This window comes from Phyllobates terribilis, unplaced genomic scaffold (assembly GCF_046119375.1).
Source record: "Phyllobates terribilis strain yellow unplaced genomic scaffold, ASM4611937v1 Scaffold_3__8_contigs__length_932513732, whole genome shotgun sequence".
In the NCBI taxonomy this organism is placed as follows: Eukaryota; Metazoa; Chordata; class Amphibia; order Anura; family Dendrobatidae; genus Phyllobates; species Phyllobates terribilis.
In genome coordinates, this window is record NW_027362763.1 from 155,643,252 (window position 1) to 155,655,735 (window position 12,484).

The following is a 12,484-nucleotide window of genomic DNA, read 5'->3' on the forward strand; positions in this document are numbered from 1 at the left end:
GTGTATCCTATGTTTTGTGCCATGTTCTATCTAATAAAGTATATTTTTAATATTATTACCGTTCATGTCGTCTATTTTTGGCTTAGGCCACTCCACCTGTATATCATATGTATGACGACTGGTGTAGTATCAGTCCTCTCTTTTGAGCAGCAACACATATATTTATAAATATAATATAATTTACCAATGTACTATATTTGGTTGCTGTGGTGTTCTTTCAGTCATATTGTGACTTGACAGATGTCCAGAAGGCAGTCATTGACACACTCCACAAGGAGAGTAAGCTACAAGAGGTCATTGCTAAAGAAGCTGGCTGTTCACAGAGTGCTGTATCCAAGCATATTAATAGAAAGTTGAGTGGAAGGAAAAAGTGTGGGAGAAAAAGGTGCACAAGCAACCGGGATAACAGCAGCCTTGAAAGAATTGTTATGAAAAGGCCATTCAAAAATTTGGGGGAGATTCTACTCACCTTTCTTCCCTCTGCTCCAGCGCTGTATCCTGTCCTAATGCCAGAAGCTGATCTCAGCGTGTAAGCAGCACATGATGTCACTTCCATGCACCCTCACACTTTGAGGTGAGCTGTCGGAATATTCACTGCTCTCCACGTTGGGACTAATAGTGGAGAGCAGTGAATGTTCATTTCCTTTAAAGGGAATCTGTCACCACTTTGGAGTTATCAGACCTCTACTATGGGCATACAGGTTATAGAAATGTAAATCTATACTTACCTGTATGGCCCATAGTAGAGGTTTGATTGCAGAGAAAAGGGCTTTAATCAATTCTATTTTGTACAGGCTTGGCATCCGAATGACGCCAAGTAATCCCCGCCTATGTGCTTATTATTCCCCCAAATCCCCGTCCGCCTGTGCACTGCGTCGCAGGTTTCTATTGAGCAGACGCCGGGGAGTCACTGTCACTTCCCGGCGCCTGCGCAATAGAAACCTGCGGCGCAGAGCACAGAGAGACGGGGCCAAGATGAAGCAAAGAGCGTTGTACGTGAGCGGCGCTTTGCGCATGCCCGAGAAGTCAGGAAGCACAGTGCACGTCACAGGGCCCTGTGACGTGCAGGGGAGGGGGGGGGATATGATAATTAAGCATATAGGCGTATAGGAATAAGAAGAACATAGGCCTGTACAAAATAGAATTGATTTAAGTGCTTTCCGCTACAATCAAACCTCTACTATGGGCCATACAGGTATGCATATATTTACTGTACATTTCTATAACCTGTATGGCCATAGTAGAGGTCTGATATCACCCAGGGGGGTGACAGATTCCCTTTAATAGCGGACACAGTGTTAGCCGCAGCTGCCGGCTTTCTGCAGCGGCTGGGCGATCATGTGCGCCTGCTGTTTAAGAAAATGAATATTCACTGCTCTCCACACCCATGGGAGTGGAGAGCAGTGAATATTCATTTTCTTTAACAGCGGGCAAAGTTTTAGCCGCAGCTGGCTCCTACCTCCTGTGACCTGTTCCTCCGTCGCTGTCGCCACCCCACCTCCCATCCACAACCATAAAGTACATCCGGACTATAAGATGCACCCCCCACTTTCCATTGGAGGAAACAAGTGTATCATATAATCCGAAAAATACGGTAAATATATTTGTAAAGGTGCGATTAATATGAAATTCTAAAAACCCATCCAGTCCACGTAGACCAACAAACCAAACCACAGATGTCCATAAATTAAGTTATATGCAATAATGAGAAATAACACAAGGAAAAAGTATTGAACACACTTACTGAAATGTAATTAATACTCTGTATGAAAGCCTTTGTTGGTGATGACAACTTCAAGACGCCTCCAGTACGGAGAAACTAGTCGCATGCATTGCTCAGGTGTGATTTTTGGCCCATTCTTCCACACAAACACTCTTCAAATCCTGAAGGTCCCGTGGGCTCCTTTTATGAACTCTGAGCTTTAGTTCCTTCCATACATTTTCTATTGGATTCAGGTCCGGTGATTGGCTCGGCCATTCTAGCAGCTTAATTTCCTTTCTATGAAACCAATCGAGAGTTTCCTTGGCTGTGTTGTTGATCATTGTTTTGCTGAAATGTCCACCCTCGTTTCATCTTAATCATACTGGTAGATGGCAGCAGATTTTTATCAAGAATGTCTCAGTACATTTGGCCATTCATCCTTCCTTCAATTATATGAAGCATGCCAGTGTCGAATGCTGAAAACCATCCCCACACCATGATGTTCCCACCTCCTCACTGTTGGTATGGTGTTTTTGGGGTGATATGCAGTGCCTTTTAGCCTCCAAACATGGTATGTATTATGGCATCCAAAGAGTTCAATTTCGGTTTCATCTGACCAGACTACAGTCTCCCAGTATTTCACAGACTTGTCTAAATATTGTTGTGCAAACTTTAAACGTATTTGAACATTCTTTTTGTTCAGCACTGGAGTCTTGCGTGGTGAGTGTGTACACAGGACATGGAGGTTGAGTGCATTACTTATAGTTTTCTTTGAAACCATTGTACCTGCCAATTCCAGCTCTTTCTGTAGCTCTCCATGGCTGCTCCTTGGACAACTCTTGATAATTCTTTTCACTTCTGTGTCTGAAATTGTGGTCGTGGCCAGTTTATGGTGAAATTATGTTCTTTCCATTTCCGGATTATGGCCCCAACAGTGCTCACTGAAGCCTTCAGTAGTTTAGAAAGTCTTCTATAACCAATGACATTAGTTTGCTTTGCAACAATAAGGCTGGGAAGATCTTGAGACAGCTCACTGGTTTTAACCATCATGAGATGTTTCTTGTATTGCACCTTGGTAACGAGACACCTATTTATAGGCCTTCATTGGTGACATGTTCAATACTTATTTTACTAACTGTAAATGTATGCAATCAATACCTTATACTGCAGTGTTCATGCAAATATGGGTTGTTTGGTACAACATTTTTAAATATAATCATGGATAAACTTTTATGATTTTTTTAACTTGCTATATATATCTATATCTATCTATGGACGCAGCATGCGCACCCCACCACAGTTCTTGTGTGTGTAAATAAAAGAACCCGTGTGAATTTAGATTATCTAGTGCTGAAATCTGCCCAGTTTATCACAGGGCTCAGGCTGGATGAGCAATCTGCGGATGTTTACACAGTCTAAGCCAAACACTAGTTGGTGTCAACTGAGATTAAAAAAACCAAAGACATTCATTCTCTCTTGATGGTTGGTCCCCATTGGGGACTGAGAAAGCGCCTACTAGTACCAGGACCCAGACACCCAAACCTACATCTGATCTGAGGTTTGCAAGAAGGTGGGAGTAAGGCTATGTGCACACGATGCAGATTTGGTACGTTTTTTTGTGCGCTTTTTCCGTGCGGAAATGCAGCAGAAACGCATTGCACATCTTATCCCATGACTTCCTATGACATTTTGCAAGTTCTGTGCACATGGTCAGGATTTTTTCTGCGCAGATTTTAGGTGCGGAAAAAAACGCAGCATGACCATTTCTTGGGCGTTTCCGTATGCGGATTTACCTATACAATGCATTGGAAAAACGCATAGCAAATCCGAAAGTAAAAACGCGTGTAAAATCCGCATGCGTCTTTTTCTGCCAAGGACATGCAGAAATGCTCCGGAAAATTACTACTTCATTTCTGCATCGTGGGCACATAGCCTTACATTATAAGGATCCAAGAACACTTTTCTTAAGAAAAGCAAAAACACAAGTCACTATACTACCTTCATGTGAATACAGCATGTACAGAATACCTCGTGTTAAAGGGGATCTGTCACCAGGTTCTGCAATACAAACTGTATAGATTATTAAACACGGTAGATCTCTTACACCTGATGATGTACTGAGCCTAGAGTATGGATTGGCTGTATAATCCTTTTTGAAAGCTTATAGAGGACCCATCACGTGCAATAAAAGTAATTTTATTCCCTGGAGTAAATGCCGCGGTTCTCCTGAATCTGGGGTGATTCTTTTGTTCCTGCTCCTCTCCGTTCCTGAGGTATGGCCCCCTCTTCTCTATGTATAAATCTAGTCTTGTTAGCCAACTGTGCGTCGTCCTCAAGAAGATTCCCACAGAGAAGAGTTAATGATCACGCCCCGTTGGCTAAATAGACTAGATTTATATACATGGAAGAAGACACCATCTCTCAGTAGTGGAGAGGCACAGAAACAAAATAATGGCAGATTACGAAGAGTAGAGGCATTTACACCAGGGAAAAAAATTACATACTTGTTGTAAGTGAGCGGTGTCACGATTCCTCCGCTCAGTGTGTCTTGAACGTGGTGACTGATAGCTCAGTTGTCCAATCTAGTGCAGGGGCGTGCTGAACGGTGAGTATTTTGATTGACAGCTCAGTCATCTAATCTGAGACTGGGAGGCGCTGAGCTTCCTTTAGGTGTTTCCTGTTCTAGGTGATTGTCCAGCTACTTTGCTGTCAGTCCCAGATCTCGGCCAGATGTAGCATTTGCGCAGTGGTTTGCCTTGTATTCCTGTGCACTGTTTGTTGATCTTTTGCAGCCTGACCTTGTTCTGACCATCCATTTGCCTAGCCACTTTGCTGTGATCCGCTGTCTTCCTGGTATTCTGGCCTCGAAACAGTGACCTGACTTCGCCTTAGTCTTTTTCCTTTAGTTCACTACATGCTCTCTTCGTATTTGACCCCGGAACTTTTGACTACCCTACTACCTCATGGCTTGTCCGTGAGTAGTGACTAGCCTCACAATAGGCTCTTTTAAAACTCGATCCCCATCCACATGGCCTGACTGACAGCTCCTCAGTGTCCCTCCTCCCTGCTCATGAAATGTCACATTGCTCAGTACAAGCTGCAGCTGCAAGTCAGGCTGGCTGGGCAGGGTGATTACACTTGAACTCATGGGCTCTAAATGTTTTAGGGCATTTTAATATCAGGAATATACAGTCATGTAGACAAGGATTTTCAAACTAAAGTACACCAGCCTCATCAGGTCTAAGATCTTTAGAAAATTGAATGCAGTGAATATTGTAAAATATAGTGACAGACCTGATTCAACACTTTCAGGCATTGGTAAAGCCATATTAGGGCATTTTTCCAAGGAATAACCTGTAGTTTTCACTGGTGCTATTTTTGGGGTATAAGCATCTTTTTGATGATTTTTTTATTTCATTTATGCAGGTAAAACTGCAAAAGAGATTTTCTTTTGCAGTATATTTAACACTACCGTTATACGATAACGAAGATATCACCTTTACAGTCTGATTATTCTAAAAAAAAAAAAAAAAGATTACCGTATTTTTCGAACCATAAGACGCACTTTTTTCCCCCAAAATTTGGAAGGAAAATGGGGGTGCCGGGCTGTGAGTGGTGTCCGGCGGCGCGACAGAGCAGCGTGTGCGGCTTACAGGGGAAAATGGCCGCCTGAGCCGGCGCATGCCCCAGGCAGGTGCACAGGCCCCAGCAAGTCCACAGGCCCCAGCAAGTCCACAGGCCCCAGCAAGTCCACAGGCCCCAGCATCTCACCTCTTCTGCTACCGCCGGGTTCCTGAGGCAGGGAACGGAGGGACCTGCGATCCTGCTCCACCATCACCGCAACTCACAGCTGCTGGTGCACCGGCTTCATGTATCCAGGGTCCGCAGCATTCCTCCACTTCCGAAGGGCTGGTTTCCTGAAGGACCCTGACTCCTGCTCCACCACCCCCCAGGTAAGATACCTAATCAGACGATAAAACGGACCCCATCTTAGGAAAAAAATTTTTTTTTCTTATTTTCCACCCCAAAATTTGGGGTGCATCTTATGGTCCGGTGCGTCTTATAGTCCGAAAAATACAGTATATATCACTGTATATGAGGGCTTGTTTTTTGCAGGAGGAGCTGTAGTGTGTAATTCTGGGATACATTAAAAAAAAATAAAAAATTAAATGATAGTCTTAGGCTATGTGCCCAAGATGCAGAAATGCTTTTTTCCTGAGCATTTCTGCATCTCCCTGGCCGAAAAAACGCATGCAAGATTGTACATGCGTTTTTCCTGCAGAATACATGCGGATTCACATGCGTACCCACATACGTTAAAGCATGTGTTTTCGCATGTGGACTGACAAGCACTTTCCAGGCGATAGCATCACTTGGAAAGTGCTTGACAACTAGGTCACACTATATAAATCCATGCAAACAGCATGGATTTATATAGTGTGACCGTAAAAATAAAGCTATACTTACCCCCGATCCCTCGCCGCGTGTGCTGTCGCGCTCCTTCCTGGCTTCTTCCGGGTTGCCGGCATCTCGCCAGACAGCCTGCGGTCACATGACCGCGACGTCATCTCAGGTCCTGGAAGGAGAAGCGCTGCAGGGGCCGCCGGACAGGTGAATATAATATTTATTTATTATTTTATTATTTTTTTCATAGGTACAATGGTACCCAGGTCTGGATGAGAGTCTTCTCTCCTCCAGAACTGGGTACCATCCGCACATAGAGACGCATATTATCCGCGTGTACAAATGTACAGACACGGATATTATGCGTCTCAATGCAAGTCAATGGCGGCGCTTCCGCTGCGCTTCCGCAAAATTAATGAACATGCTGCGGATTTATTTGCGCTGCAGAAAAGCTGCGGAAAAATCCGCGGCATGTGCATTGACATTGCGGAATGCCATTGGGGACCATGGGGTGCGGATTACCATGCGTTTTTGATGCGTTTCCGCTGCGGAAATTCCGCAGCATAAACGCATGAAAAACGCATCGTGTGCACGCAGCCTTAAGGTCAAAATAACAAAAGCAGCAATTCTGGGACATTATGGATGTGGGAATGACAAATGTGTCTTATTTGTTTGTCTTTTTTTCTCTAATATATATTTTTACAGCAAAAAAAATGTTTTATTTCTTTTAACACTTAAAAGATTTTTTTTTTTTTTTTAACAACATTTAGGCTATGTTCACACATTGCGTTTTTTCAACGTTTTTTTTCTCTGCAGCAAAACCTGATCTCTTGCCAGGGGGTTTGATCAGAATTCTTCTTGCTTTTTTTTTTTTTGCACATTTTTTCCACTGTCCTTTTTGTCTCTTTATGCATGTACATAAAGTTCAGTGAAAAAAGAAAAAATAATAATTTCATTCTGATTTTGCTCCCCCCCCCCACCACCCATTACTTTCAATGGGTGAAAAATGCAGAAAAAAACTCTGAAACTCTGTGTTCATGAGATTTCTGGAATCTCAGACTTTGCTGGTACTGTAAAACGCAGCTGAAAATTTGCGTAAAAAAAGCTGAAAAAAACCCACAATGTGTGAACATAGCCTTATTAATCCCACATACAGTCATAGGCATTTAATCGCTTCGATAAAACACTGCCATAGACTGACGGAGAGGAGGCCATTTGTCAAACTCCTTAAATGCGTAGTTGCAATGGCATCAGTGGCATCTGCAGGGTTAACCTGCTGTGATAAGTCTGGCACAACTCATGTCCCTGTACCATGTCTGTAACGCTAAGGATGCCCCATCAGGACGTAAAGGCCCCGTCACACTTAGCGACGCTGCAACAATCCCGACAACGATACGACCTGTCAGGGATCGTTGCTGCGTCACTATGTGGTCGCTGGTGAGCTGTCAAACAGGCAGGCTCACCAACGATCAGGGGAGCAGCGACATTGTGGAAAGAATCTTTCCACGATGTCCTGCTCCTGGTTACGAGCCTGCTGAAGCAGAAGCAGGCTGGTAACTATGGTAAACATCGGGTTACTATGGGCACACGCGCTTCTAGTAACCCGTTGTTTATCATGGTTACGACTCTGCTCCAGTGAGTGGGAGGTTACCGCTCACTTTAGCAGGCTCGTAACCATGATAAACAACGGGTTACTAGGAGCGCGTGTGCCCATAGTAACCCGATGTTTATCATGGTTACCAGCCTGATCCCTGCTCCCGCTGGTCACACACAGCGATGTGTGCTGACCAGCGGGAGGGCAACGACCAAAAAATGGTCCAGGACACTTTGCAGCGATCAGCGACCTCACAGCAGGGGCCTGATCGTTGCAAAGTGTCACACATAGCGACATCGCTGGTGAGGTCGCTGTTGCGTCACCAAAACCGTGACACAGCAGCGATCTCGCTAGCGATCTCACTATGTGAGACGGGGGCTTAATAGTACGTCAATGAGTTCAAACGGCCTGTTGTCTCCTAAGTCATCAAGCCTAACAAGCTGCATACTTACAAGAAGCTGTTTGAGCCCCAGGAAGGTCTGTTCTACAGAATTGGCGGTGAGGACCTGTCTTTTCATGGCAGCTTGTTCACCCAAGAAGCGCAGCATAAGCTCCCGGACCGCATCACCCTGAAACAGGAGAAACATGTTCAGTATCCACACAACATAAAACCAATCCTAACTGATGGCTTGTTATGGGAGCAGCTGAAGATTCCCCCGTCTTACTTTATAGACAGCAGCCAAGGCAAAATGCCAAGAGGCCACCGAGAATTACTGACGATAGAACGAGGGCAGAGATGGGCTGATGTAATCCAATACTGGCTGATGTAATCCAATACCTTGCAGAATGGGACAGGAGGCCGGGAGACCAGACTGCCACCAACCTCCTGGTCATTAATGAACCAATAGCAACAGACCCGGGGAAAAAGCCCTATGAGAAAATGAGTTCACATTGAGCTACATTGGAAAATTTCTATATGTGGCTGTATGTACAAAACAAGCGGATCCATCAATGGACTGCAAGGGAAGCATGGGTACTAGAAGAATACTGAAAGAATACACTGGACACAAAGGCCGGTGTATCTATAGGGACAACACTCCCCCGGACCCCCAGGGCAATAATCGATGGCTGTCTGATGTGTGCACACCCATACACAGCAGCCGTCAATCACAGGGAGGAGGGAGGGCAGGCGATGGCTTCCCTCATGAATACACAGGACTCAAGCTTTGCATCCTTTCATCGTTTCTATTAGCCAAATGGTACAATATCTTTTTGTGCCGTGTTTGCTAACAAGAGAGGCAGCCTGTCCCTATACTATGCTGACCCTACAATCCATGCCACCGTACTAGCAGACAGAAGTGCCATTTCCTGCCCCAAAGCTGGAGAGCATAGTCCTCTCTGCCATAGGGTAAAACGAGCAATGTACAGGAACACTACAGAACAATTATTAAAAAGGGTTTTCCCACTTTGAGGAATGCAGTAAAATGTATTTAATTGATTTTACTCACTTGTATAGTGCCATTAATTCCACAGTGCTTCACAGACCATATCGGCACTGTCCCCATTGGGGCTCATAATCTAGATTCCCTATCAGTATGTCTTTAGAGTGTGGGAGGAAACCGGAGAACCCAGAGGAAACCCACACAAACACGGGGAGAACATATAAACTTCTTGCAGATGTTGTCCTTGGTGGGCTTTGAACCCAGGATCCCAGCTCTGCAAAGCAACAGTGCTAACCACTGAGTCACCATGCTAACCACTAAGCCACCGTGCTGCACAAAAACAATAAACAGAGCAGGCATTCGCCCCCACTGGGTCTGGATCAAGGCTTCATGCCGCTGCTCAGGCCTCAGTAATTTGGCTTTAGTGGTTGTGTCACATTAACAGAGTGCATCACCGCTGCAGCCCATCATCAAGCTCAGCGGCTCCATCACCCTCAGCACAGTTGTTGAGCTCAGAGATCTGCTACAGCGGAGACCCGCGCCATCGAAACGATGTCACCGCTGTGGCTAAAACACTGAAAACTGCCCAGCAGCAGCGAACCGGTACTGGGCTCAGGGAGGGTTCCTGCTCTGATTGTTCTTTTAGCACTTCGGGTATTACAGCATCTGGAGTCCACTTTCCCAAAAGTGGTAAACCCCTTTACCCTAGACAAGGCCTTGCACTGTATACAGCAGCCTTGTGCAGTAGCTTGTGGACATGCAGGTCACCAGCGGAGCATTACAGTCTGAGGGCCACCGCAGTACAGTCATTAGGCGTGTCACCCATCATCTGTCACCTTACCAAAGATCCAAATTGTCTCTTCAGAGAGGAAGAGGACAAGAACTCTAGTGCCACCTACAGGAAGTAGCAATCCTAAAAGTCAATAGTGGACCCTTTAACGAGCCTTATCACATAACTAAGGCTTCTTGCCCACTGTGTGTTTTTCAAGCGTTTTTGACGCAGAATTTCCGCAGCGAAAATGCTTAAAAAAACGTTTGGTAATACGTGCCCCATGGTCCCCAATGATAATCGGCATGTGCTGTGCCCATGCTGCGGAAATTTCCGCTGCGGATTATCATTGCGGAAAAATATGCAGCATGTCCATTAATTTTGCGGACACGCAGTGTAAACGCCGCCATTGACTCGCATTGAACAGCATAATATCCACAAGAGCACATGTGCACACACGGATATTATGCGATTCTATGTGCGGATGATACCTAGGTCTGGAGAAGAGGAGACTCTCCTCCAGACTCGGGCACCATAGAACCTGTTAAAAAAAGAATTTAAAATAAAAAATAAAGATTCTACTTACCTTCCAATGCCCCCGGTGTGTTCGCCGCCGCGTCCGGTCTCCTCGTGTGTCAGGGTGGTCTAAAACGACCTGCGGTGACGTCATTTAGTCATGTGACATGTCACGGGACCGCTGACGTCAGCGGTCGCATGCCCTGTCACATGACTAAACAACGTCACTGCAGGTCCTTTTAGACCACCTTGACACACGAGGAGACCGGACGCGGCGGAGTAAACACCGGGGGCCATTGGAAGACGAGTATAATCTTTATTTTTTACCATTTTTATTCTTTTTTTAACTATTACTTGGTCACACTATATAAATCCATGCCGGTTGCATGGATTTATATAGTGTGACCAAGTTGTCAAGCACTTTCCAAGTGATGCTAAAATCAATTGGAAAAGCACTTGATAACCCGCATGCGGAAATGCTTTCAAAAACACTTGTCAAACGCTTCTATCTGGCAGGAAAAAGGTATGTAAAATCCAAATGCGTTTTTCATGCCAGGGAGAAGCGGAAAAAAATCGGCAGTATTTCTGTATCGTGGGCACTTAGCCTTAGGGTATAAGCCAGAACCAGAAACTCAATTTTGAGACACTGTGTTTCGGGGTAATTCCCTTCGTCAGTGCAACATGTGTTAACATGTCGCTGTCCGCTAGGAAAAATGTTACCCCCTAGATACCGGTCTGACGCCTCTCACCCAGCCAAACCAGAACTCACAATTTGCACTGATGAGGGGCAGTACCCCGAAACACAGTGTCTGCAAATTGAGTTTCTGGCTTATATCCTAAGTTATGTGATAAGACTAGTTAAAGGGTCACTATAGACTTTTAGAATTGCTACTTCCTGTAGGTGGCACTAGAGTTCTAGTCCTCTTCCTCTCTGAAGAGACAATTTGCATATTTCCCAGAGGAGCATTGCGGCTTAAAAGCTTCCTGACCGCCCACTGTAGATAAACGTCCGCGCTGCCTGGGCTCTGTGCAGAGCGGACGTTTAAAAACGGTGGGTGGTCTCGCAGTGCTCAGGACCCCCTGGGTCCTGCAAGCGCTGTGAGAGCGGTGCAGAGCGTTAGCTCTGACAGGGAACATCATCGGGACCTGATTAGATCAGGTCCCAGTGATGTTAACCCTTTGCTGTCTTCTATATGCTGTGATCTATAGTGATCGCGGCATATAGGAGACAGCAGGAGGAGAGGGGGTCGTCCACTTACCTCTCTGACGACCCCTTGATTGCTTTCAGGACCTGGCGTTGCTATGGCAGCTGGAGGTCACATGACCGCCTCCAGCTCTGCCATATATGGTGTCCTTCCTGTCTGACTTCAGCCTGTATGTAGCTGATGCCAGACAGGAAACTGACTGAAAGAGTCAGTGAAGATCTCATGTAATGTAATATATGTCTATTACATTACATGAGATCAGGGATCAGAAAAATAAAAATTAATGTCCCATACAGGGACTAAGTAAAAATGTAAAAAAAGTAAAAAAAAAATGTTTTGAAACTGTTAAAAAAAAAAATACAAAATAAATAAAAATAAATAAATAAAATATTAAACCGATAAATCCATATAGTTATGCAAAAATAAAAAAAGTACACATATTTGGTATTGCCGCGTTCGAAACAACCCGAGCTATAAAACTGTCACACTAATTAACTCCTTATGTGTACACCGTAATAAAAATAAATAAAAAACGGAGCAAAAAACTATGCTTTTTCCTCATATCGCCAAACAAAAAGTGGAAAAGAATGCGATCAAAAAGCAAAATGGAAATAGAAATGGTACCGCTGAAAACGTCATCTTGTTCTGCAAAAATCAAGCCACTATACAGCTCCATCAGCCAAAAAATAAAAAAGTTATACCTCTCAGAATAAAGCAATGCAAATAAAATATTTTTTCTTTAAAATTGTTTTATTGTGTAAAAGCGCCAAAACATAAAAAAATATACAGTAAGTGTAGTATCGCTGTAAATGTACTGACCCGAAGAATAACGCTGCCTGATCACTTTTACCACACGCAGAACGGCATAAAAAAAAACCTCAAAAAACAATTCCTGAATTGTTGGTTTTTGTT

General features: G+C 44.5%; 1 protein-coding gene across 1 annotated transcript in view; it reads right to left on the reverse strand.

The window, feature by feature from the left end:
- The window catches only part of TRAPPC12 (trafficking protein particle complex subunit 12), a 132,430-nt gene that overhangs the window by 101,547 nt on the left and 18,399 nt on the right, over positions 1-12,484 (reverse strand). Inside the window, exon 3 of the mRNA XM_073674208.1 lies at positions 8,153-8,269. Within this exon, the coding sequence (XP_073530309.1) occupies positions 8,153-8,269 (117 nt within the window). The remainder of the gene's footprint in view (positions 1-8,152; positions 8,270-12,484) is intronic.